At 42.4% G+C, this 26,518-nt stretch overlaps 1 protein-coding gene and 1 long non-coding RNA gene across 6 annotated transcripts in view; one reads left to right on the top strand and one right to left on the bottom strand.

Moving 5' to 3' along the window:
• Positions 1 to 13,507, bottom strand: part of LOC143782609 (uncharacterized) — a 35,658-nt gene extending 22,151 nt beyond the window's left edge. The window contains exon 1 of the long non-coding RNA XR_013217004.1: positions 13,413 to 13,507. This is a non-coding gene — a long non-coding RNA (uncharacterized LOC143782609). The remainder of the gene's footprint in view (positions 1 to 13,412) is intronic.
• PTPRM (protein tyrosine phosphatase receptor type M) overlaps positions 1 to 26,518 on the top strand; it is a 995,903-nt gene that overhangs the window by 731,902 nt on the left and 237,483 nt on the right. For all 5 annotated transcript variants that reach the window (XM_077270222.1, XM_077270225.1, XM_077270224.1 and 2 more), the window contains one exon: positions 13,476 to 13,608. In XM_077270222.1, the coding sequence (XP_077126337.1) occupies positions 13,476 to 13,608 (133 nt within the window). The remainder of the gene's footprint in view (positions 1 to 13,475; positions 13,609 to 26,518) is intronic.

The following is a 26,518-nucleotide window of genomic DNA, read 5'->3' as shown; positions in this document are numbered from 1 at the left end:
TATAGTTTTCAAATCTAATATTGTATAGAAAGAAATTAGGGCAAAAGTTTCCAGAAGGCCAGTTTGCTTCTGAAGCATATTTCTGCTGCCGAGTACACAGGAAATAAATTGTCTTGGTGAAACTCATGTATTATCTGCCTTCTGCAGACAACGTTTTTGGACAGTGACAAATCATTCATGAATGGGTCACCGTGCATTTTGTAACCATGATATGGAAAAACATCCAGACTTGCTTGCATTAATGCACAATATTTTCTTAGAAAAACTAAATACATTCATTTTAAATCTGCTGAAATGAGAGGAACAGCAGCAAACCAATATTATTCTGTCATTACATCCACAGATACAGGGGCAGAAAGGGCAGAGTTATGGGATAAGGATGTATTCACACCTCCTGGGTTGGTTTCATGTTGGCATTTTACGGATTTCCAGGAAATAACTTTTCACTTATCACTTCTGCTGGTCAATGCAATATTGTATCAGCGCATGGAGTGTTCTTTTTTTGTTGAATTAATATAGAATAAATCAAAGGCATACCGAGGTACACAGGATGGATTCTTTAAATTGTCAAGGGTACCATAGAGGTAACAATTAAAGCCACATCACAACTCCCATGTAGCTAACATCAACATGCCTTCATTTCTCATTAAAGGGAATCTCACCAGGTTTTTTCTGTACGTTCAGAGACCCAAATTCCAGCGCTGTATCACTTAGTTTAATGGGGTGCAGCAGATGTGATAAAATGACAGTTTTCTCGGCTACAGATCAATCAGTTCTCTGAATGCTGAGCTTTGTATAACCCCGCCCACATCACTAAATGGCAGATTTCCGATTACACTGTCCATTGGCAGAAAGCTGCTAATGGGTGTTTGGAGCTGGGTTACAAAGAGCAGTTGACTAGGAGGCACAAGGCATCTAGTCCTGTAGTGATAATCTCTTGCGTTTAAAACACTGATTTGATTGAAACAACAGCACACAGCCTAGTAAGTGACACATCGCTGCAATCAGACTCTACTTCATGCTGCTGTCAGATTGTATAGCAGAAATCAGCTGACAGATTCTCTTTAACCCTTTCTGCCAGCTAACCGAATAGTACGTCAGCTGCCAGTATCCCCCGCTCTGAGGTGTCAGCTGTTATAAAGAGCTAACATGTGGTCGCAATGGGCGCGAACAGAATCGTGATCCGCCCACGCCCATTAACTAGTTAAATGCCGCTGTCAACCTCTGACAGTGGTATTTAACAAGCGCTGCCGGCCGCGGAGCTGGAAGCGCTCACACCGCTGACCCCGTCACGTGATCGGGGGTCATTGGTGCATTGCCATAACAACCTGAGGTCTCCTTGAGACCTCTATGGTTGTTGATGGTCGATAGCAATACTGCATTTCTGCTACATAGAGGTGATCTGTGCATCACCTCTATGTAGCAGAGGCGATCGTGTAGGGCATGCTTCTAGCCTCCCATGGAGGCTATTGAAGCGTGCCCCCCCAAAAAAATGTGCTTAAAAATATAAAAAAATAAAAAAACTATAAATAGTCAAATCACCCCCCTTTTGCCCCAATCAAAATAATACGATAAAAAAAAAAAAAAACCTACACATATTTGGTATCGCTGGGTTCAGAATCGCCTGATCTATCAATAAAAAAAGGATTAACCTGATCGCTAAACGGCGTAGCGAGAAAAATCAAAACAACAAAATTATGTTTTTTTGGTCGCCACGATATTGCATTAAAATGCAATAACGGGCGATCAAAAAAACATATCTGCACAAAAGTGATATAATTAAAAATGTCAGCTCGGCACGCAAAAAATAAGCCCTGACCCAACCCCAGATCACGAAAAATGGAGACGCTACGGGTATCTGAAAATTGCGCATTTTTTTTTTTTTTAAGCAAATTTTGGAATTTTTTTTCACCACTTAGATAAAAAAAGAACTTAGACATGTTTGGTGTCTATGAACCCGTAATGACGTGAAGAATCATAATGGCAACTCAGTTTTAGCACTTAGTGAACCTAGCAAAAAAGCCAGACAAAAAACAAGTGTGGGATTGCACTTTTATTGCAATTTCATCGCACTTGGAATTTTTTCCCCATTTTCTGTTACACGACATGGTAAAACCAATGGTATCATTCAAACATACAACTCGTCCCGCAAAAAATAAGCCCTCACATGGCCATATTGACGGAAAAATAAAAAAGTTATGGCTCTGGACAGAAGGGGAGAGAAAAACGAAAACGAAAAAACAAAAAAAGCTCCGGGGGTTAAAGGGAACCTGTCACCCCCAAAATTGATGGTGAGGTAAGCTCACCGTCATCAGGGGCTTATCTACAGCATTCTGTAATGCTGTAGATTAGCCCCCGAATGTATCCTGAAAGAGGAGAAAAAGAGGTTAGATTATACTCACCCAGGGGCGGTCCCGCTGCGGTCCGGTCAAATGGGTGTCTCAGGTCCGCTCCGGCGCCTCCTATCTTCATTCCATGATGTCCTCTTCTGGTCTTCATGCCGTGGCTCCAGCACAGGCGTACTTATCTGTCCTGTTGAGGGCAGAGCAAAGTACTGCAGTGCGCAGGTGTCGGGCCTCTCTGACCTTTCCGGCGCCTGCGCACTGCAGTACTTTGCTCTGCCCTCAACAGGGCAGATAAGTACGCCTGTGCTGGAGCTGCAGTGTGAATACAAGAAGAGGACGTCATGGAATGAAGATGGGAGGCGCTGCACTGGCCCTGAGACGCCCATTGGACCGGACTGCATCGGGACCGCCCCTGGGTGAGTATAATCTAACCTCTTTTTCTTATCTTTCAGGTAACATCGGGGGCTTATCTACAGCATTACAGAATGCTGTAGATAAGCCCCTGATGTCAGCGAGCTTACCTCACCATCGATTTTGGGGGTGACATGTTCCCTGTAAGGGGTTAAACTTGGAATTTTGACAATGGAAATGTCATGTTTTGTAACATTTTTGTAGTATTGTCATTAGTTTTTTTATTTTTAGTTTAGATGATACTTTAAATTCTATTGTGCATTATTAAAAGCATGTAATACATTTTTGTGTGTTGAGTGGAAGATTCTGCACTGTTTTTGATGCTTGTTTACACCATAAAAACAGCAGGGCAGTAAACTATGGAAATTATTGTTCCCTTTACATCAGTTTTCTAGATTCAAAAAGTTGCACAATTTGTTGGAAATGATAGTTGCATAAAATTTTGCAACTTTTTGCACCAGACCCATCATCGCTCTTCATAAAAGTAGATAGGACTTAGTAAAATGGGGCTGGACTATAGTCTACTAGTCTCTGGATTTAAGACCGGCTTATGGAATAGCAACCTTCATAAATTCCCCCCAATGTATGAGGAAAGCCGAAGTATTGACTTCTTCTGTCTTGGATAAACTATATTCTCAGCCTTACTTCACAATTCCTAGAACACAATTTGACACTGGATTTTTTGAGCAGAAGGAAAAATCTGCAATCATGAAACCCCTGAATCCTCATTTTCTTGTTAGTATATTGCTTTATAGATGAAACTGTCACGGGCCACGGCACAAAATGATAAACATTACATGCATAAAGAGGCAATAAGTCACAGCTGACATTGCTGCACATCAAAGTGCCTTGCCTTGCTGACTGATAGAGCAGGGAAATATAGTCTTCGCTCAGAACTTGGTAAGACAAGTAGGAATTCACTTATTTGCTCCATAGAAAGGAGAATGTCTTATGTAAAGGACTAATCATTTGTTGAAGCAAGTGTACAATTTAGAACAGTCTCTGTGAAGCTTTCTTCACACGGCCATCATTTTGGCAGAATGTATATACGGTAATCATGCATTTGTATAAATTTTGTAATTCATCATCTAATGACCATTATTAAAAAAAATGTATGCCTCCTGTCAAATATACAGCAGCGTAAAACAGAAATAAAGTAAGGAAGAGCTGCCACATCTGCATACAGCCTAATGGTCCTTACTATTGCATCTAGCATTTAGTGTAAGGTTCAAAAGCAATCTGTCAGCAGGTTTTTGCTACCTCATCTAACAGCAACATAATGTAGGAAAAGAGACCCTGATTCCAGCGATGTATTACTTAGTTTACTGGGTGCAGCAGTTGTGATAGAAGCAGCGCTCTGAATGCTGCCCCCCGCTCCCAGCACAGCTTTCTGTGTACATTGTATATTGACAGGAAGCTGCTAACCAGTGTTGGGGGCGAGCTTGGGCGCGGGCATGAGTTCTGCCAGTGGTAATCTCTTGTTGATGAAACACTCATTGTAGTGAAACAATAGCACACAGCCTAGTAAGTGACACATCACTGAAATCATTGTCTGAATCCCTAGCTCGTGCTGCCCTCAGGTTACATAGCAAAAACCTGCTGACAGATTCCCAAAATGTCACTCAATTGCATTGGGGACTTGGATGTACATAACGTTGTGTGAAACATCATGTTTCACTCGACTGGAACATTTTGTTGTCCTACCCTAAACCACAGCCATAGTGGTTTGTAATATGTAAGAAATAAAGGTATAATACTGCTCACATTATATATACTTATTACTTCAGTCATGCAGTCCAATGATCCGCCATGCTTGGTTGGTGTGCCGCACGCCAGGGTTTCTAAGCCAGCTATGACTCAATCTGGTGCAAAAAAAGAATGTTCACTTCACCTTCATCTACACGCAGACTTGTATAATGCTATGGTAGTGGTTTATAGTATGAAAATCGTGTTACAGGTTCCCTTTAACTCTAGTAGATGCATAATGCAGACTAGTAAGAGTGTCTTCTGGCGTCTCTTAAAAAAATAGGCCTTGTAGTGCTGTTTATTGGGAGAAACTATAAGAAAATAAAACCCAGACTTCGCAGCCATATGTGCTTGTAGAACATTGAGTTCCAGTCCATACTTTTCTTGGAAGGATTTCCATTAGATTATAAATCTGATTTTCAATTTTTCACATTCCACTGTTGAGTATTAGTCATTGTAGACAAATGTGCCACCATTCCTACCGGTCTTCCAAGAGTACTATTACCACAGACCTGACTGCTCTCTTAGGAACCCAAGTAGCACAAAAAATATTGTCCTGTTTGACTAAATGGTCTCTTGAATTTATTAGGTCGCACTTCCAATTTCCTCTTTCCACCATCCCCAGCAGTGAAAGCCGGGGATGACTGCAGAATCAGACTACATAAGGGTTTGTTTGTTGTCTGTTGCCATGGAGACATATCTTCCTGAATAGGATAGACACATTGCAAAGTTACTTCACTTTTTTTTATTTTAGATAAAATAAGACAAAAAATATTGCAAAGGTGGACATAGCCTTTAAGGCAAGTCAAGAAAAAACATACATTTTCTTAAGAATCCAAATGCACTGACAATCTCAACTATTCTTTTCAATACAGTAAATATATATATATATATATATATATATATATATATATAGTGAAAAAATTGGAACAGCATCAAATTACTACCTTACAAGGCATGCAGAGCTCTTCCGACCAGCAATCCAATGGTCAAAAAGTAATAAACTCAAAAAAACAAATATAAATACAAATAATTGACAAAGGATAACACATCCGAAACGTTGCCACGCCGTTCAGGCATTAAAGTCCACTTTTTTTCAATTATTTTGTGCTGCTTTTCCTTTTTTTGAGTTTATATATATATATACTAGATGGTGGCCCGATTCTAACGCATCGGGTATTCTAGAATATGCATGTCCACGTAGTATATAGCACAGCCCACGTAGTATATTGCCCAGTGACTTAGTATATTGCCCAGTGACTTAGTATATTTCCCAGTGACGTAGTATACTGCCCAGCCACGTAGTATATTGCCCAGCGATGTAGTATATTGCCCAGTGACGTAGTATACAGCACAGAGCAACGTAGTATATTGCCCAGCCACTTAGTATATTGCCCAGCTACGTAGTATATAGCCCAGCCATGTAGTATATTGCACAGTGACATAGTATATTGCACAGTGACATAGTATATTGCCCAGTGACGTAGTATTCAGCACAGAGCCACGTAGTATATTGCCCAGCCATGTAGTATATTGCCCAGCCATGTAGTATATTGCCCATTGACGTAGTATATTGCCCAGTGACGTAGTATACAGCACAGAGCCACGTAGTATATTGCCCAGTGATGTAGTATATTGCACAGAGCCACGCAGTATATTGCACAGCGATGTAGTATACAGCACAGAGCCACGTAGTATATTGCCCAGCCACATAGTATATTGCCCAGCCACGTATGTCACAGGTTAAAAAATAAAAAATAAACATACTCACCTTCCGATCCGAGGGCCCCTTGTAGTTCTAACATACTCACCATACTTGTAGTTCTGTCGCCTGTGCGAGGTACAGGCGGCAGCTTCCGGTCCCAGCCTGCTCGCGCAGGCGCGCAGGGCCTGTGATGACGTCGCAGTCACATGACCGTGACGTCACGGCAGGTCCTTTCCGCGCAGGCGCGTAGGACTTGCGATGACGTCGCGGTCACATGACCGTGACGTCATGGCAGGTCCTTCTGCCAGACCATCCGTGACAACGGAACGTGCCGGTTGCATCGCGAGGAGCGGGAAAGGCGGCGTAGGTGAGTATATAATCATTTTTTATTTTTTTTAACATTAGATGTTTTTACTATTGGTGCTGCATAGGCTGCGTCAATAGTAAAAAAACTTGGTCACACAGGGTTAACAGCAGCGGTAACGGAGTGCGTTACCTGCGGCATAACGCGGTCCGTTACCGCCTGCATTAACCCTGTGTGAGCGGTGACCGGAGGGGTGTATGCGGGCGCCGGGCAGTGAGTGCGGGGAGTAAGGAGCGGCCATTTTCTTCCGGACTGTGCGCGTCGCTGATTGGTCGCGGCAGCCATGACAGGCAGCTGGCGAGACCAATCAGCGAACGAATAACCGCGACAGACAGACAGACAGAAGGACAGACAGACGGAAGTGACCCTTAGACAATTATATAGTAGATATATATATATAGTAAAGCAAATTGACCAATTTCTAAGTACATTTTATATGGAAAAGTAAAAAAAACAGTAAAGTTTTGCAGTGTCATTCATTCTACTGTACATCACCGAGTCTTATTAAATATGCGATCTAGGGATACGCCTTGTAAAAAAAAAATCATTTTCAGACTTTCTGAAGTAAATTCCAATTTCCAAACCATCTTTCTTCTTTGTGACAACTCACATGATGAATACTGTCACACTTTGATTAAAAAATTGGAGGCTCGGTAAAAAAAAATGCAAGAAAAAGGATTGCAAGGCAGAGAATTGAACATTGCGTCTCTTTTATTTCTCATCTTATATTTATTTAGAAAAGAGAATGGATATTCCATTAGATGTGGATTTGACATTCCATCACATTATACGATAAACAGTGTAAACAGGACTTTAGAACTAAAGAACTGGGAAAGCTAAGACAGTAGCCGCTGCAAGGCACTGGTTATCTCATTTAGGCAGATATTAAATGTGGGTGCCAGTGGTATGATACTCAGCTGCTTCCCACTTTGTGAATAAATTGCTTAGAAGGAGTCTTTTGACTACCAGATGTGACCTAGATTTTAATTTCCAAAGGCAAAAATAGGCTATTGTACTGAAAAACAATTGCTGGTGAAATGCATGGTAAATGAGCTTATCACATATTTCCAGGTGTTTCGGCTAATATCGTATAATAGAAATACAGATTCACTCATAAGAAATAATTAAGGGAAATTGTCCAGCCAATCATGTAGAAGAGAAGGCTAGACACGTATTATGTTGTTAATGCGATGTATTTGTCAGTAACAAGGAAGCATGAGATGTAATGAAATGCACGAGATGATCTGAAGTTAGGCCGGGGCTGTATATATCTTGCTTATACAGGGCGACTGTGTTTCCTTCGCCTGGTGCACTTCTTACACAAGAGATCAAGAACTGGAGTGGAATCAATCAACGTTTGTCAGAAGACATGTAAGCCTCAATTTATCAAAGCTTTTACCTCAGAATTCTGGCATAAGAAGTAGTGAAAAGTCACAAAATTGTGGGGTAGTGTGAGCCTGCACTAAAATTTTGCAATTTTTCAGCTTTTTTACTCTATTTTCTCCCAGCTCTGAAAAAAATAGGCGTAGATGGTGCAGGATGAGGCAACCCCCTCTTGTCAAATTCATGAAAAGAGGGGGAGTGGCGGGTGACTCTTCATGAATCAGGAGCGTCTGACTCCAGCACGCCCCTCATCAAGACTGGTATGAAAAACACCGTACTTGATGAATCAGAGCCTTAGGCTTCTATAAGGCAAGGAGAGGGTCACACAACCATTTATTTTGCATCCGAGAAAATCAGTCCAATTAGGCTAATCACACTCTAATCAGAGTTTGATCAGAGTGTGATCCGATTTTCTCAGAGGTGAAGAAAAAAAAAGTTTCTCTACCTTCTCTATATTTGTCAGTCCGTGAAAATAGGACCACACGTGGGTGTCATCCGAGTGAGGTCTGATTTTTTACACAGATCCATAGAATGGAATGGGCAACTGGAGGCCTGCCACCACGAATTTCAGGGCCCCATACTGGCAAAATTTTCAGGCCCTCTTGAGACTTCGCCCAGTCTCCACCCCAGCTCCACCTCCACCCCCGAGCTCCGCTTCCACGCCTCAAACCTTCCACAGTCCCACAACCCACTCTTGGAAAAACTCCACCTCTGCACCACGTCCTCAGCAATCACACATTAATAGTTTCCATCTAACACCATATCACATATATAGCCATCAGCTTTTGTTTTGGTCAAAATATTTTTTAAGCCTCCACCACCACAACAAGGTAAATCCAATAATAAAGCTGCAGAGACAGAAAGCGCAAATAGTGTCTTATCTGATAAACAAATGACATTAAACATTATAGGTACGCTCATCTGATAGCTTTGTGACAGTCACAATTCCTATAAAAGCATGTAAAGTCTTCTGGCTGCCAGGCCACCAATAAAACAGAAAAATGCAGAAAAAGAGGAATATGGTGGTTCAGAGTCCACGCTGCCCAAGGTTCAAAGGTGTAGTCACACACAAGGTTAAAGTATGAAGGGGGTTTATTGTGTCAACACTTTTCAAGGTTTTCAAACCTCTTCACCAGGACCAAACCACTATGATGTGGTTCTCCCTTTCCTGGCCTCTTTTGTTCTCCCATTCCTGGCCCCTTGTGTTCTCCCATTCCTGGCTTTTTGTGTCTCATTCCTGGCCCCTTGTCTTCTCCCATTCTTGGCCCCATATGTCTCCATCCTACCCCCATATGTCTCCATTCTGGCCCCATGTGTCTCCATCCTGACCCATTGTCTATATTCTGCCTCCATGTGTCTCTATTCTTCCTCCATGTCTCCATTCTGCCCCCAATTCTACATTCTGCCTCCATATGTCTCCATTCTGCCCCATGTGTCTCCATTCTGCTCCACATGTCCCTGTTCTGCCCTGTTTCCTTTCTGACCCACGTGTCTCCATTCTGCCCCCATTTGTCTCCATTCTGCTCCATGTTCCCATTCTGCTCCCATTTGTCTCCATCATGCCCATTTGTCTCCATTCTGCCCCCATGTCTCCCTCCTGCCTTCATTTATCTCTATTATGCCCCCCCCCTTGTCTCCATTCTGCCCCATGTCTCTCCATGCTACACCCATAGTGCAGCTTTACAAAAAGGTTAAAAAAATAAAAAAACTCCTTACCCGGACGCTGTCCAGCGGCGTCCTGTCCCTCATCCATCTGAGGTGCAGACGCCAGTGGCTTTCGCGCCGATGCCAGTTGCCAGTCTGTGATTGCCTGGCTACTGTTCATTAATGCCATGCATGAAGCCACAGGCAATAGACTAAACCGGCAGGATCCTGCCACTGGGGATAAGGGAACAGAAGCAGAAAGAGAAGGGGACCCCCTCTGCTCACCAGGCCCCATACACCTGTAAGGGCAGTAATGCCCTGATGGCGACCTTGAGAGAGTGCCATTCAATTCTTGGAGGCAAATCGTACATGGTGCAATTCTTTCCACGGACCGACTCTGTCCAAGGAAAAAAATCGAACGTGTGCATTGCCCCATAAAAGAACATGGGGACGAGTGCTATCTGTTAAAACGAAGGATAGCACTCTTCAGATTTTGACGGTCATGTGCATGAACCCTGATAGGGACATAGATTGGTTGGAGTGATATACAAAAAAAAATCATGTATCCTTATAAAATGGCTGATGTTTTCAGCCACAACCTGCAATTACACTAATGAGGTTCTGGCATACCGTGAATGTAGTCTCTTTAAGATGAAATATGCCACCTGGCAACTTTTAGGTAAAGAACCCGACAAGTGTATTTAAAGGGAAACAGTCATCAGGATATTATACCGCTAACTAATGACATGTGTGTAAAGGCACTTTAATGCTGATTAAATCCTTATGTAGGTGTAGCATTTAGTTTTTCTTTTTTAGAGAAATTTGGTGTTTCAGTGTTATGCTAATGAGCTGCAAGTACAGCCGGGTGGGACACTGCCCTTTCAGCTCTCCTACCTTTCCCTCTCTCCCTATTCCCTTGTGCCTCCGGTCTCTGACTGACAGTCAGTTTTGCTTCAGTGACCTGGTTTCCCTTCTGAGATTTGGGGTGGTACATGCACAGTAAGGTCCTATTGATGATGTGAGAGCCGACTATTGATCTGAGCGGATCTAAGGGGACGACACCAGGCAATGATGCCACTTGTGTAAAATCTCGGCATTGAAGGCAGGTCACTGAAGCAAGAGTGACATGTCTGTCAGTGCCTGGAGGCATGTGGTGGGTGGGAAATAGGGAGAGAGGCAGGAGATCTGTAAGTGCAGTGTCCCACCCCACTGCACTTGTGGCTCATTAGCATAACATTTAAACTCAGGATTTCTCTGAAATAGAAAAACAAATTCTGCATGAAAGGTAAGGATTTAATCAGCATAATCAGCATTAAAGCACCTTTACAATCATGCTGTTAGTTAGGGGTATAAAATCCCAATGACAGGATCCCTTTAATAAAAGCATATAGAATCATTATTGCATCAGTTAAAGGAATATGTCCAACATTACAATCATACCCTGATGTACCAATTCTCTAAAATCATTTGGCTCTCCAAATCGTGTCATGCAACTATGATGTTTCCGAAGATCTACAGCTGTAGCATTTCTTATCTGAGCAGACATACTATGATGCAGGAAGATATCATTGTGTAGAAAGTGTCATTTGACTCCTAACGTAGCATATTCAATAGCTTTTGCTGTGTTATGTGTACAGTTATAGGTTTCTTCTTTGTGATACCGTTCTGTGACACATTGTAACTTAACTCATTGTGTTATGTTGAGAAATGCTCTTTAGCTCCTAAAAACACATTTGATTTTTTGTGTTGCCTTGTTGGTGCATTTTACGTCCTATTTGATTACTTTGTATAGCTGAACGAGCATTTACACTTAATAAATAGCACTTCAAATCAGTTTAAGTTGATGTAGCCAGTAGTAGAAAGCCAGAAATCTGTGCTGGACCATCCATTTTGACACCACAATGGAAGGAAAGAATGTAAGGGAGCCATGTGATATTGATAATTAAACAGATGTTGTGTTTTTTTTATTTAGTTACATGGGTATTTGACATTGATAAAAGTTACAGATGTTGGACAATCCCTTTAAATGAACATTCTCACTTATTAAATTGCTTTAGTTAGCATAAAAATAAGCAAGTTTGCAATTGACATGTTTTTTCTATATGCTCTCATTCTCCTGCAACGAGAGCTTTTATCTTACATGGTGTACAGCTGGGAGCTCAGCCACCAGACCCTGGCCCAGGTATACAGTAGTTATATTCCAGGAAAAGCATTAACTTCTAATATCGCAGGCAGGTCTCTACAGCCCATTAATTTGTACACAGCAATTATCAACTCACCTCCCTCCTCTTTTCGATCAGCTCCTTACACGAATCGTATCAATCCTGTACAATCACACACACCCCCAGAGCCAGAACCCATTCCCCCACCGCACCCAGCATCAGCAGTTCCCAGGGTAGTTCTCGTAATCATTGCTTTCACTAAACCATGTGCTTGTTCAGTGTCCTCATTATAGATGCAGAATAAGCACTGAATAACCAATAATGTGTAGTAGCGGAATGAGCAGTCAGTCAATGAGGAGAACGCCCCTAAGTATCTAGAAATTAAGGAGACTATAAGAAGACTATGAGATTCTCAAGCGGCAACTTGAAAATGAGGAATCGACTCTTAAACATAGATTTCATAGAGGACGGTTTCCTACTCTAGATCGTCTTGTATGAAAAATAGACCTGTCCATCATTTTCCTTCAGTTGAAAAAATTGGGATTGTGTTGTGGACGGAAGAGCTATGTATTCTGTTAAAATAAAGGCGGCCAATTTCTTTAATTGACTGTATTCACATTAACTACTTTTTAAAATATATATATGTACATTATTTATATTTAATATATTATTAGACTAAATATTTTATATATATAAATTCACAATTGGGTCCATATGTTAAAATAATAGCAGGCGGCACCATAATATTTCACAGCTATTATACAATGCTGTAATCACATTAGAATAAGCTTATCATCTATTTGCAAGTGGAGCCCCTTGTTTTCTAATGCATAGAAATCACATTTACAACATGATATCATCACATATTATGGCAAGTGATGTAATTTTAAGAAGGGTGGTGGACAGTGTGGTGTTTGCTTGGTGTAATCTGTGTCTTTAGAGGTAGAATTGCTTGTAATTGTGATATATTTTAATTAAAAATACTCATATCTGTGAGAAAGACGTCCCGTGACCTTTCTATTCCTCCCTTCTTATTTTGCTGGTAGCAAATCTTCTACATTTGCAGTAGCATTTGTAAGGTGAGCTTGACAGATTCAGTATGTATTTTTCTGGTTTGTTGCAAAAAAAACTTGAAAGTGAGCTCTGTTTTATCAGACTTGTAAAGGAATATGTCTTCATGCAAAGTACATCAGAAGGGATCTTTTGATGTGTTCCCAACTAGCAAAACTAAGGGTCATCTGCCAAGGTTTCCTGCATTTCAGAATTTCTTGCCCAATGTATTTTCGTTCTCACTCTGGTTAAACAGAGTCGGTGCCAGTGGATGCTCCAGAATTGTAGGATATGCCCATATGAGAATTTTCAGATCTAAACACTGGGAACCATCCAGCAGTTCTGCACATCGAAGATAGTGGAGCTGACTAGAGATGATTTTCCATCTTAAATTACACATGTACCGGTAATTTTTATCTATGGAATTAGTGACCTTGACATATACGTCACAGATGTTGACATCTTATGTCCTATTTTATTCAGAATTGTATATTTTGTTTGAAAGCTTTATGTTTTGTTTTATACTAATCAACATGAGGAAGGAAATATCTATTCTCATTTCTGGATTAACCATTCTGTAATACCGTAATTCAAAATATTACCTTTCTATTCAACAATTCACTAAACTTGTTTTTTGTTTCTTTGTAAATGAATGTTCCATTTAGGTTCCACAACTCGTAAGCCGGATCCTGAACCTGAAAAACAGTCAGATCACACTGTGAAAATCGCTGGAGTCATCGCAGGAATTCTTCTCTTTGTTATCATCTTTCTGGGCATTGTCTTAGTGATGAAGAAAAGGTGGGTGGCTTGCTAATCTATTCATGTGTTGTTACATTATGTACTCATGAAAAATGAAGCACGGACAAAAGAAGCTGAAAAAAATGATAAGCTGCCTATTAAATAATTATAATTTAATAAATTACAACTTTACACAAACACACTTATGTATAATTATACATGTACAGTTGAAACCAGAAGTTTACATACTTTATATAATAAGACACATATGCATGTTTTTCTCAGTATCTGACATGAAATCAGAATAAACCTTGACAGGTGACAGGTTCCCTTTAAGCAATTGTACTTAACCAGGACAATTAAATCTGTAAAGAGAAGAGACTACATGGTAAGAAACACAGGAAGTTGCGTAGTTCAATACTTTGAGACAGGAAGAATTTTTGGAGCAGAATGGGGCGTCACACAGTAACGTTTCTACAAACATGGTACATGGCATGTTGTGCCTGCTACATAAGTCACATGTTTTTTAGTTATTAAACTTTGGTTTGATGGGTTTTTAAATAAAACCTGAAGTGTGTGTTCACATGGGTCCCAGAAAGAAAATGTATTGCAAGGTTGGAAACACAGAGATCATATTTTAAAAGGGTTATCCACTACTTGGACAACCCCTTCTCTGAATGTTTGCCTCCGTTAAAGTAAAAACACCTATACTCCCATCCAGTGCCAGCAGCGTTCTCGCAGTGTTGGCATTTACGTTCCCAGGCCTCACGTGGGGTTGTTAAGTCACGGGAGCCCTGCACCTAATTAGCGTTGGCTTGACTGTCCCCACCTTCGGACAAATCGATAACAACCGGAAGTCAGGGCTGTGGCTGCTCTCCAACGTCTCCTTGATGTTCGCTTTGTCCGAAGTTGGGGACAGTGACGCCAACACTAATTGGGCGCAGGGCTCACATGATGTAGTAACCTGGCGTGAGCCCCAAGAATGCAAATGCTAAGACTGCTGGAACGGCGCTAGCACCAGAGATGAGTATAGGTGTGTTTATTTTAATGGAGGCAAAGATTCAGGTTGAGAAAGGGTTGTCCTTGTAATGCACAACCCCTTCAAGCTGATTAGACGCTGTTACAGATTTTATCACGTTAAAGTTAAAATTTGATAGGGATAGTTTTATGTTGATTATAAGGATCATATCCAACTGACTTTTGCACGGGTCATGTTACTAGACCACTTTAATACAATTAGTAAGCTACATATCTGTGTGAATTCTCACAGTAGAAACAGGTACAGTGTAGGAGTATTATTGTATTTGCAAATATTCCCCTCATTGGAGGGGATTGACCCTGGATCCCCTGGATCATATGGACACTATGCCATCTATCACCATACAAATTAGCAACAGCTAAGTTGCCATGATTTATACTATCATTTCACTGTTGATGAACCTCGATAGAGGGGAAACGCATCGAGTGCTAAGGTTTCTATGTACTATGCTGCACTGTTATAGATTGCCCCTGGTGGCTATATTGTTGTCTCTTGCCAAGGTTCTATTTTAATGAGTATTAGCTCTCTGTAGGGTTACTACCTTTGTGTCCCTAGACATTTAACCCGTTTGGTGTGACACGGAATCACCACAGGGAATAGTGGTGCTGACATCACTGCAGTGGTGCTTCTGCAGAGATGAGTATCCATTAGTTTTATTTTAATTTGGCTCCTGAATTGATTAAGACAGGGTTGTCCGGATATGGACAAAACCCCCATTTTTATTTATTGAATAGATCACAGCCGCAGTACCATTCATTGTTACTACACAATGTGCAAAGCTCTACCGAACTAGATGCCCCACATGCTTTTTGATGAGTTGATTGGTAGGGAAACTGAGAACTGTATCACCCCCAATCTGATGTTGATGACCCACCCTAAGGATAGGTCATCAATGTTAAAGTCTTGGAATATTTTTTTAGGCTCATGCAGACATCTGTTTACCAAGGTCCGAGCATGGACCACAATGCAAGGATGGACCGCAGCATTCCAGACTTGAGCGTCACTTCTTCATATAATTCTGTGGGGCTGTCACTCGAAGATCATGAGATAGGTGACTAGTCTGTTCATTGCTGTCCTGTTATGACCCCAATGGCGAGGGTCTCAGAGAAACAAGTAAGTCTGCGACGTACAAAAATCCAGCTCATAGGGCAGTGGTAACTGGGTTGACCATATATCTACTCCTAACGCCAACACTAGCAGTAGCCGGGGAACATGCCTACGTTGGTCGCTAGATGTCTCGCGCCAGCCGGAGGACTAACTACCCCTAGAAGAGGAAAACAAAGACCTCTCTTGCCTCCAGAGAATAGACCCCAAAAGTAGGATAGTAGCCCCCCACAAATAATAACGGTGAGGTAAGAGGAAATGACAAACACAGAGATGAACTAGGTTTTAGCATAGAGAGGCCCACTTACTAATAGCAGAATGTAGTAAGATAACTTATATGGTCAACAAAAACCCTATCAAAATCCACGCTGGAGATTCAAGAACCCCCGAACCGTCTAACGGCCCGGGGGGAGAACACCAGCCACCCTAGAGCTTCCAGCAAGGTCAGGAAACAGATTACATACAAGCTGGACAAAAATGCAAACCAAAACAAATAGCAAAAAGCAAGGAAGCAGACTTAGCTTAGTCAAACAGGAACCAGGATCAGTGGACAAGAGCACTACAGATTAGCTCTGATATCAACGTTGCCAGGCATTGAACTGAAGGTCCAGGGAGCTTATATAGCAACACCCCTGACCTAACGACCCAGGTGAGCATACAAGGGATGAATGACATACCCAGAGTCAAATCACTAGTAGCCACTAGAGGGAGCCAAAAGGTAAATTCACAACAGTACCCCCCCTTAGTGAGGGGTCACCGAACCCTCACCAAGACCACCAGGGCGATCAGGATGAGCGGCGTGAAAGGCACGAACTAAATCGGCCGCATGCACATCAGAGGCGACCACCCAGGAATTATCCTCCTGACCATAGCCCTTCCACTTGACCAGGTACTGAAACCTCCGCCTGGAGAGACGAGAATCTAAGATCTTCTCCACCACGTACTCCAACTCGCCCTCAACCAACACCGGAGCAGGAGGCTCAGCAGAAGGAACCACAGGCACAGCGTACCGCCGCAACAAGGACCTATGAAATACGTTGTGGATGGCAAACGACACCGGAAGATCCAGGCGAAAGGATACAGGATTAATGATTTCCAATATCTTGTAAGGACCAATAAAGCGAGGCTTAAATTTGGGAGAGGAGACCTTCATAGGAACAAATCGAGAAGACAGCCATACCAAATCCCCAACGCGAAGTCGGGGACCCACACCGCGGCGGCGGTTGGCAAAACGCTGAGCCTTCTCCTGTGACAACTTCAAATTGTCCACCACATGCCCCCAGATCCGCTGCAACCTATCCACCACGGAATCCACCCCAGGACAGTCAGAAGGCTCCACATGTCCCGAGGAAAAACGAGGATGGAAACCAGAGTTGCAGAAAAATGGCGAAACCAAGGTGGCGGAACTAGCCCGATTATTAAGGGCAAATTCAGCCAACGGCAAGAAGGTCACCCAATCATCCTGATCAGAAGAGACAAAACACCTCAAATAAGCCTCCAGAGTCTGATTAGTTCGCTCCGTTTGTCCGTTAGTCTGGGGATGGAAAGCGGATGAAAACGACAACTCAATGCCCATCCTACCACAAAAGGATCGCCAGAACCTGGAAACAAACTGGGATCCTCTGTCCGACACAATATTCTCAGGAATGCCGTGCAAACGAACCACGTTCTGGAAGAACACAGGAACCAGATCAGAAGAGGAGGGCAGCTTAGGCAAAGGAACCAAATGGACCATCTTGGAGAAACGATCACATATCACCCAGATGACAGACATGCCCTGAGACACCGGAAGATCAGAAATGAAATCCATAGAGATGTGTGTCCAAGGTCTCTTCGGGACAGGCAAGGGCAAGAGCAACCCGCTGGCACGAGAGCAGCAAGGCTTAGCTCGAGCACAAGTACCACAGGACTGTACAAATGACCGCACATCCCTTGACAAGGAAGGCCACCAAAAGGACCTGGCCACCAGATCTCTGGTGCCAAAAATTCCCGGGTGCCCTGCCAACCTCTACTTACTAATAGCAGAATGTAGTAAGATAACTTATATGGTCAACAAAAACCCTATCAAAATCCACGCTGGAGATTCAAGAACCCCCGAACCGTCTAACGGCCCGGGGGGAGAACACCAGCCACCCTAGAGCTTCCAGCAAGGTCAGGAAACAGATTACATACAAGCTGGACAAAAATGCAAACCAAAACAAATAGCAAAAAGCAAGGAAGCAGACTTAGCTTAGTCAAACAGGAACCAGGATCAGTGGACAAGAGCACTACAGATTAGCTCTGATATCAACGTTGCCAGGCATTGAACTGAAGGTCCAGGGAGCTTATATAGCAACACCCCTGACCTAACGACCCAGGTGAGCATACAAGGGATGAATGACATACCCAGAGTCAAATCACTAGTAGCCACTAGAGGGAGCCAAAAGGTAAATTCACAACATGTCCGTGCTCTGAACGTGTTGGACGTCTGGTTGAGCCCTTAAGGCTTGTGCTGCCTGTAGATTGTTTCTAGAACACTACAATCACTGTGTTATCACTGTCCATGGAAATGAATTGAGCAAGTAGAAAATCTCTTCAAATTTGGCTCCAGTTAAGAGAATTCCTTGTGATTTCTATTTTAAATTGTTGTACGCTTGGATTTTATCTCAATTTTAAAAAGCTCCAGCTACTTTTTTTTACTTAGTAGGGTAACATGAACATAGTTCTGAAATCTCTTTCAAATTACTCGATGAGGTTTTCATTACATTAGGCAAATATCTAAGTCGTTAGACAGTTTCCTTCATGTCTGTTTTTGTATGAAGGTGTGAACAATTTCTGCTATTAGAGTGATCAAATACGTCGTATCTTGGTGCATGTGTCTAAAACTGTCCACTTTGATGCCCGATGGCCTCACAATTTGGTTTCAAAATCATGGGTACATCAGTTAATTTTGTGCCTCTTCTTTTTTGTTGCAATTGTGGTTGTGACATCGAAATAAAAATCCACTCTGGCTCCTAAAGGGTGTCACCAAGGACTATAGGACAGCCCTTAAAATATGTTCTTCATTCTCAATAATATTTCCATTTTTAAGGTTCTTTTAAACTGGACCGTGAATTACGAGAAACTCGAGTCTCTATTATATTTCTTCTCTCATTTTATTGCTGAGGTAACAGAGTCTTTGCACAAAAGTATTGAATGCAAAGCATCTAATCTATTTCATGCCATCTGCTTATGACAAATTGTCTGAGTAAACAATACTTTCAACAACTACAACTTCCCTTGTACCCATCATTGTTATAAAGCGATTCCAATTAAACTATTTAAAAATACCTTAAGAAAAATATGTTCCTTTTTGTGTGTTTTGCCTTGAGCTTAATTATGAATTTCTGCTGCACCTTATGTGCCTTTTCATCAGTTTTTTTAATAGCTATTTATCTCAATAGCTGCATTTGTGGAATTAAATGTAGCTCCATTCTCTCCAAATGGTTATTTTGATAAATTATATTTACTGTAAATTCTTAAATGAACGCCTTCCCTTCTCGTGCACATACACGTGTGCTAATTATAACAGTAGCTAATTGCTACCGCTCTTACCTACACATACCCTCCTGTCTGCAGCTTTTTAATTCCGCAGTGTTCCTGTTTATTATGGAAAGGCAGCATTTAGGAGGAGGAGAATCATACATTAAACAGGAATCCAGTGGATATTTACTATTTGTGTCCTAAATTTAGACAGGATAAAACTAAACCATAAAGTGAATCATATCCATCACAGTGGCGCACACTGTATGACCATTTTGGTGCATCTTCTTGGCATCTTGACATCTTTCTACCACTTTGTCGTTTTATTATATATCTAATATACACATAAAAACTGGAGCATGCCCTTTATAAATCTGGAAAAGAAAGACGGATCGCACATGAGAAGAACCTGGTGGTCTAGGGAGCTGTTTAGCCAGCCACTAACCTTTTCCTTTGCTCTTGCCCTCCTTCAGACCGTTATTTTTCTTGTTCTTTATAAATCTGGGAAATTTTAAAGATTTTTTAAAGATATTTTTCAAAACTGTTGAGGAAGGTGCAAAAGGTGTTTTCACTTTGATTAAAGCCACGTACCACATTTTTGGTTACAATTTGTGTCAGGATTATTGCACATTGCTCATTAAATCTCCCCCATTGTACTTAAGATGTCCCTCTAGAGTAGGGGAGTTGCATTTTTGGGTTATTCTCAATGTACATATTGGTTCATTACCATAATCATATATTGGAGCAGTGATGACGTAGTCAGGTTGAATACTCCCGGTTGTGCTATCTTATGACAGTCTAGTCTAGTGCTTCTCAAACCGTAACCTTTGAGTTCTTTCTAATCATCTGTGGTTGTAGTTTTGCAAGGCACCATTAATGATACCTTATAATGTCTTAAGACTTGAAAATAATTCCAAAGGCACAGAAATGGTGAAAAAATGACGGCAATATCAAACTTACAATTTTTTTATATTTTAGGGTTTAAAAAAATCTGAACTTTCAAATAAAATGTGGTTTCTGTAATAATTTTCTGAGACCTGTAACTTTTTAATTTTTCCGTCTGTGGAGCAGTCTCAGGATTTGTTTTTTTTCTATGGCGAGTAGTGATAATGAATGAACGTACTCGGGTGCTCACCAAGTGTCTTCGGCATGCTCGAAAAATATGTTTGAGTCCACGCGGCTCCATGTCTCGCAGCCACAACACATGCAGGGATTGTCTGTTAGGCATCCCTGTATGTGTTTCAGTTGTCTAACAATAGAGATGAGCGAATATATTTTGCTTCCTCCTTATTCAGCAAGCTATAGCGCTTACCGAAGAAGCTGCAGCGGGAACCCGGATACCTGGAGCGCTCCGATAATCGGGTGTTCAGCACCGCAGCTTCATGTGTCACGGCTGTGTGACAGTCACAACACATGCATGGCGAGCCTGTGTGTTGTGACTGTCACACAGCCGTGACACATGAAGCTGCGGTGCTGAACACCTGATTATCAGAGCGCTCCAGGTATCTGGTTCCTGCTGCAACTTCTTCGGTTAGTGCTATAGCTTGCTGAATAAGGTGGGAACCAAAGATATTCGCTCATCTCTATCTAACAGCCGCTACATGCAGCCGCGGGGGCTTGAACATATTTTTTGAGCATGCCGACGACACTCGGTTAGCACACGAGCATGCTCGGATAACACCTTATCCGAGCACATTCGCTAATCACTAATGGCGAGCTGTACTTTTCATTGGCATCATTTTGGGATACATTGATATGATCGCTTTATTACTTTTTTTGAGAAAATGCAGCAACAAATAAAACATAAATTCTGGAGTTTTTAGGAGTTCTTTTTTTCTTTACAACATTTACTATATGGGTTAATTTTTTGTTTTTTATAGATTTACTTTTTTCATTTTAAGGTTTTAATATTTAAAAGAATGTTTGTTTTTTATTTCATTTTTGTTTAACCTATGATCATTTGATCATAGTGAATTTCTCCTATGAAGCCCAATCACAAGCTGGGCTTTTTAGAAGCTCAAAGATGGTGATGATGGGGGGCACAAGTAGGCCCCTGGGTTTCATAGCAAAGCATCAGCACCCTCTGATCACCTTGCAGGGTCCAATGGGCACCCAGATTGGCACACACCTGATAAAGCTACTGGCTGTCCAACATAACCGTCTCCCCTATGTGCGGAGAGGGCTCAGCTCCTAAGTGCTTCTGACATACATGTGCTGCAGTTCTTGTTGTGCAGGATGAATGGACTCTGAGCACATGAGCTCATAATTATGCAGTTGCCAGAAGCTCATAGCATGGAAGCATGAGAAAAAAAGTCCTTAATGTCATTTTAGAATTCTTCTAAATACTGATTTAATTTGATCAAGATTGGCTTACCATAAATTCAGTGCATATGACTTGAAAATCACATTTAGTCACATTTTAATTAAAGCCATATTAAACAAAAATAATGAGATGAAATCAATGTATTGAACACAAGAAACCCATTCTTGTGATTATATTCGACAAGCCTACCAAATAAAATGGTTCTATGAAATCCCAACTGCATTTGATGCTTGAAAATAGATATTGCTTCTAGAATGTATATCTTGAGCCTTCCCAGAGAAACTAGATAAGACAGAAAATTCAATGAAAGCCAATATTGCAAAGAGATGAACATAATATGTAGCCAAAGGCAAGGTACGCAGGTCAAATTCTTCAGCATACTATAATAAGAAAATAGAAAAAAATTAAAACACAAACAACCTCCAACTTCTTCCAAACTTATCATTGGCTTGCTGGGATATAGCTATTGCAGCATTTTACAGCTAGGCTGGAAATTAGAATGATAAACATGAGACAAAATATCTTTATATACAATTTGCATAATTAAATCACATCTCTTTTTTTCAAATTAAAATTTTATTGCGAACTCTTCTTATTGCTTTTTGTCTTTGCTCCAACTTCCGGGAAGTTTCATATTTGTCACTGTGAGGAGCTGACCACCGACTAAAGACTATTGAACCAATGCACGTAGAGCGGATTCTAAGGAATGCAGACTTTTTCCAACACGGAGCACCAGTTATGTTAATCTTGTTGTTGTGTTCTATAAGAGATTTGCTTGCTGTGTTTTATTAGAGATTTGCTTGCTCGTTCGTTCAGCTTCAGGATTCAATGTTTCTATTCAGTAACAGTAAGCAGAAGAAAATGTGCAGGCTGGATCTTATCCATACATTAGGCCAGACCCAAAATTGTTAATCAGCTAAAGCAATCATTCCATTAAGGTACCTTCACACTAAGCGACTTTGCAGCAAGAACGAAAACGATCCGTGATGTTGCAGCGACCTTGATAGCGATCTCGTTGTGTTTGACACGCAGCAGCGATCTGGATCCCGCTGTGATATCGCTGGTTGGAGCTAGAAGTCCAGAACTTTATTTAGTCGCTGATCACCCGCTGTCATCGCTGGATCGGCGTGTGTGACGCCGATCCAGCGATGTGTTCACTTGTAACCAGGGTAAACATCGGGTTACTAAGTGCAGAGCCGCGCTTAGTAACCCGATATTTACCCTGGTTACCATTGTAAAAGTTAAAAAAAAAAAACAGTACATACTCACCTTCTGATGTCTGTCACGTCCCCCGGCGTCCACAGGGTTACGCGCTGCTGCCGAGAGCTTCCTGCATTGAATGTGTCAGCGCCGGCAGTAAAGCAGAGCACAGCGGTGACGTCACCGCTGTGCTCTGCTTTACTGCTGGCGCTGACACATTCAGTACAGGAAGCTTTGAGCAGCAGCGCGTAACCCTGTGGACGCCGGCGGGGGATGTGACAGACATCAGAATGTGAGTATGTAGTGTTTTTTTTTTTTACTTTTACAATGGTAACCAGGGTAAATATTGGGTTACTAAGTGCGGCCCTGCACTTAGTAACCTGATGTTTACCCTGGTTACCCGGGTGCTGCAGGGGGACTTCGGCATCGTTGAAGACAGTTTAAACGATGCCGAAGTCGTTCCCCTGATCGTTGGTCGCTAGAGAGAGCTGTCTGTGTGACAGCTCCCCAGCGACCTAAACAGCGACGCTGCAGCGATCGGCTCGTTGTCTATATCGCTGCAGCGTCCCTGAGTGTGACGTTACCTTTACTCCTGTTAGTATCTCAGGTGCCCCAAGCCATTGTTCTCCCAGTCACTAGTTCCATTGTGTGGATGAGGATAGGAGACCCAGTGAAGCCGTCACCACAGGGGATCTCACTTGCAGTCCCAGGTGATGAGTTCAGGCTGTGGAAAATACCTCCACCAATGCACAGTTAGCTTTGGGGGGGAGGGTGTGAACACTTCTGCCCATTCAGGGGGCTGATCTCAGGAGAGGACAACAATAAGCCACTTGTTTAGTGAGTGAGTTGGTGCAGGGATGTCGGGGGGTGGGGGGTGAAGATTTATTGCTGAGGTATTGGTGCCCATGTATGGATGGCCTATGGAGTTTGGAGATCGGTTGCTGGCTGAGCTGGATACACGTGCTATGGTTGTGGGATCTGTCTTCTGGATTTGAGGAACTATCTGAGGCCCCTTTCACACATCAGTTTTTTGCCATCAGTCGCAAGACGTAAAATAAAAAAAAAAAAAAAAAAAACGGGTCCGGCGACTGATGCCGCCAGATCTGTTTTTTTTTGTCATAGACTTGTATTAGCGACGGATGGCCTCACGTTTCATCCGTCATTCGCTGGATCCGTCGAAAATTGTCCGGCAGCCGGAGACGATGGACAAAGTAACGTTTTTTGTGTATGTCGAAAAAACGCACAGCAACGGATCCATCGCCTTCCGTTGTTTGCTATAATAGAAGCCTATGGCACCGGATCCTTCAAATGACGGAATCCAGCTTCCGGATTCCTTTTTTTTTTTAACTGAGCATGCTCCGATCCAATTAGCCAGATCCACTAGTCGGATCCATCCAAAATACGGATCCGTCGCATCAGTTTTTCACAATCTGCGATGGATCTGTTGATCCGTCGAGCCAACGGATTGTGACTGACTGCAAAAAATTGATGTGTGAAAGGGGCCTTAAGGACTGTTGCTGCTGGCTGGAGCTGAATACGTGTGCTATGGTCGTGTTATCTGTCATCTGGAGGAGTGTGGAATGTGACTACAGACTACACTGGCTAGAGATATGAAATCTGTGGGCCGACCAAAAGTTGGGAGACAGTGAGTATCGCCTGGTTGGGGGCAGTGCAACTACCGACTCCAGGGTGTGGATCTTGTGGGCTGGGCACAATGTATTTTTGCCATCTACCCTGAGTTGTTGTACAACCATGGACGTAAGGAATAAAAAATAGTTGCATCGTTAACCTACCTAGGTAGTTAATACAACCCTCAACCTCAGATCTTCACAGACACATATAGAGGCCTACTCATCAAAGTGTTTAGTCCAGAAAAATCATATAAAACACTTGGAAAAGTCGCAACATTTTTGCCAACCTGAAGATGGGCAAATTTCTTGTTCAACTTTTGGATTTTTCAGTCCCTGTCAGCTTTACCAGGTGACCTTAGGTTGCCCATCCATCCAGTTCATAAAAAGTTACGGCATAACTTACGCCAGAAATGTTAGTCCACTCCAGATGGAGCGCTCTGCTGCCCGGGGCTTCAGGAAAATGGCCGCAGGATTCCGCGTGTGCGCAGATGGAGATCGCGGCGGCCATTTTCCTGAAGCCCCGGGCAGCAGAGCGCTCCATCTGCGCACGCGTGGCCACAGGAAAGATGGCCGCGCCCACCGGTAAAAGGCTGAATAGTGCAGATCGCGCTGTTTTTCATCACCTGGGCAGTGGATTCGCCTTTTGGACATGCGCACACCACCAACGTAATGATGAGCAGGATTCTGGGGGAGAAACAGCGCTGTCACCACGCCCATAGGACCAGACCAGCGTGAGTGACAGCAGAAAACGGCGACTTTACAAAGGTATTTCGGCAGCATAGGTGGGTAATAAAGGCACACAAAGACACTAATGTAACGCCCAGCTCTGCCCCTATTTAACACTATTTTTAGCTCATCTTCAAAAAACGGGGTGACAGGTTCCCTTTAATGAATCAGCCCCGTAATGTCTATCACAGAAGATGGCAAGTTTATGCTAGTCCCTGCTCCTATTTTCTCTTTCCTATCTCTGGAGATCATCCTCATAGGTTTTACACTAAGTTTAATGTAGTGCCGAATTCATGGTGGCCTGTGGGTGCAAATCTACAGGTCCTTCTCAAAAAATTAGCATATAGTGTTAAATTTCATTATTTACCATAATGTAATGATTACAATTAAACTTTCATATATTATAGATTCATTATCCACCAACTGAAATTTGTCAGGTCTTTTATTGTTTTAATACTGATGATTTTGGCCTACAACTCCTGATAACCCAAAAAACCTGTCTCAATAAATTAGCATATTTCACCCGTCCAATCAAATAAAAGTGTTTTTTAATAACAAACAAAAAAACCATCAAATAATAATGTTCAGTTATGCACTCAATACTTTGTCGGGAATCCTTTGGCAGAAATGACTGCTTCAATGCGGCGTGGCATGGAGGCAATCAGCCTGTGACACTGCTGAGATGTTATGGAGGCCCAGGATGCTTCAATAGCAGCCTTAAGCTCATCCAGAGTGTTGGGTCTTGCGTCTCTCAACCTTCTCTTCACAATATCCCACAGATTCTCTATGGGGTTCAGGTCAGGAGAGTTGGCAGGCCAATTGAGCACAGTAATACCATGGTCAGTAAACCATTTACCAGTGGTTTTGGCACTGTGAGCAGGTGCCAGGTCGTGCTGAAAAATGAAATCTTCATCTCCATAAAGCATTTCAGCCGATGGAAGCATGAAGTGCTCCAAAATCTCCTGATAGCTAGCTGCATTGACCCTGCTCTTGATGAAACACAGTGGACCAACACCAGCAGCTGACTGTGGGTACTTGACACTGGACTTCAGGCATTTTGGCATTTCCTTCTCCCCAGTCTTCCTCCAGACTCTGGCACCTTGATTTCCGAATGACATGCAAAATTTGCTTTCATCAGAAAAAAGTACTTGGGACCACTTAGCAACAGTCCAGTGCTGCTTCTCTGTAGCCCAGGTCAGGCACTTCTGCCGCTGTTTATGGTTCAAAAGTGGCTTTACCTGGGGAATGCGGCACCTGTAGCCCATTTCCTGCACACGCCTTTCCACACCAGACTCAGTCCACTGCTTCCTCAGGTTCCCCAAGGTCTGGAATCGGTCCTTCTCCACAATCTTCCTCAGGGTCCGGTCACCTCTTCTCGTTGTACAGCGTTTTCTGCCACATTGTTTCCTTCCAACAGACTTACCATTGAGGTGCCTTGATACAGCA

The sequence above is a fragment of the Ranitomeya variabilis genome, chromosome 6 (genome assembly GCF_051348905.1).
Source record: "Ranitomeya variabilis isolate aRanVar5 chromosome 6, aRanVar5.hap1, whole genome shotgun sequence".
Lineage (NCBI taxonomy): Eukaryota > Metazoa > Chordata > Amphibia > Anura > Dendrobatidae > Ranitomeya > Ranitomeya variabilis.
The sequence above is the reverse complement of the archived record's forward strand: the minus strand, read 5'-3'. Positions and strand labels throughout refer to the sequence as shown.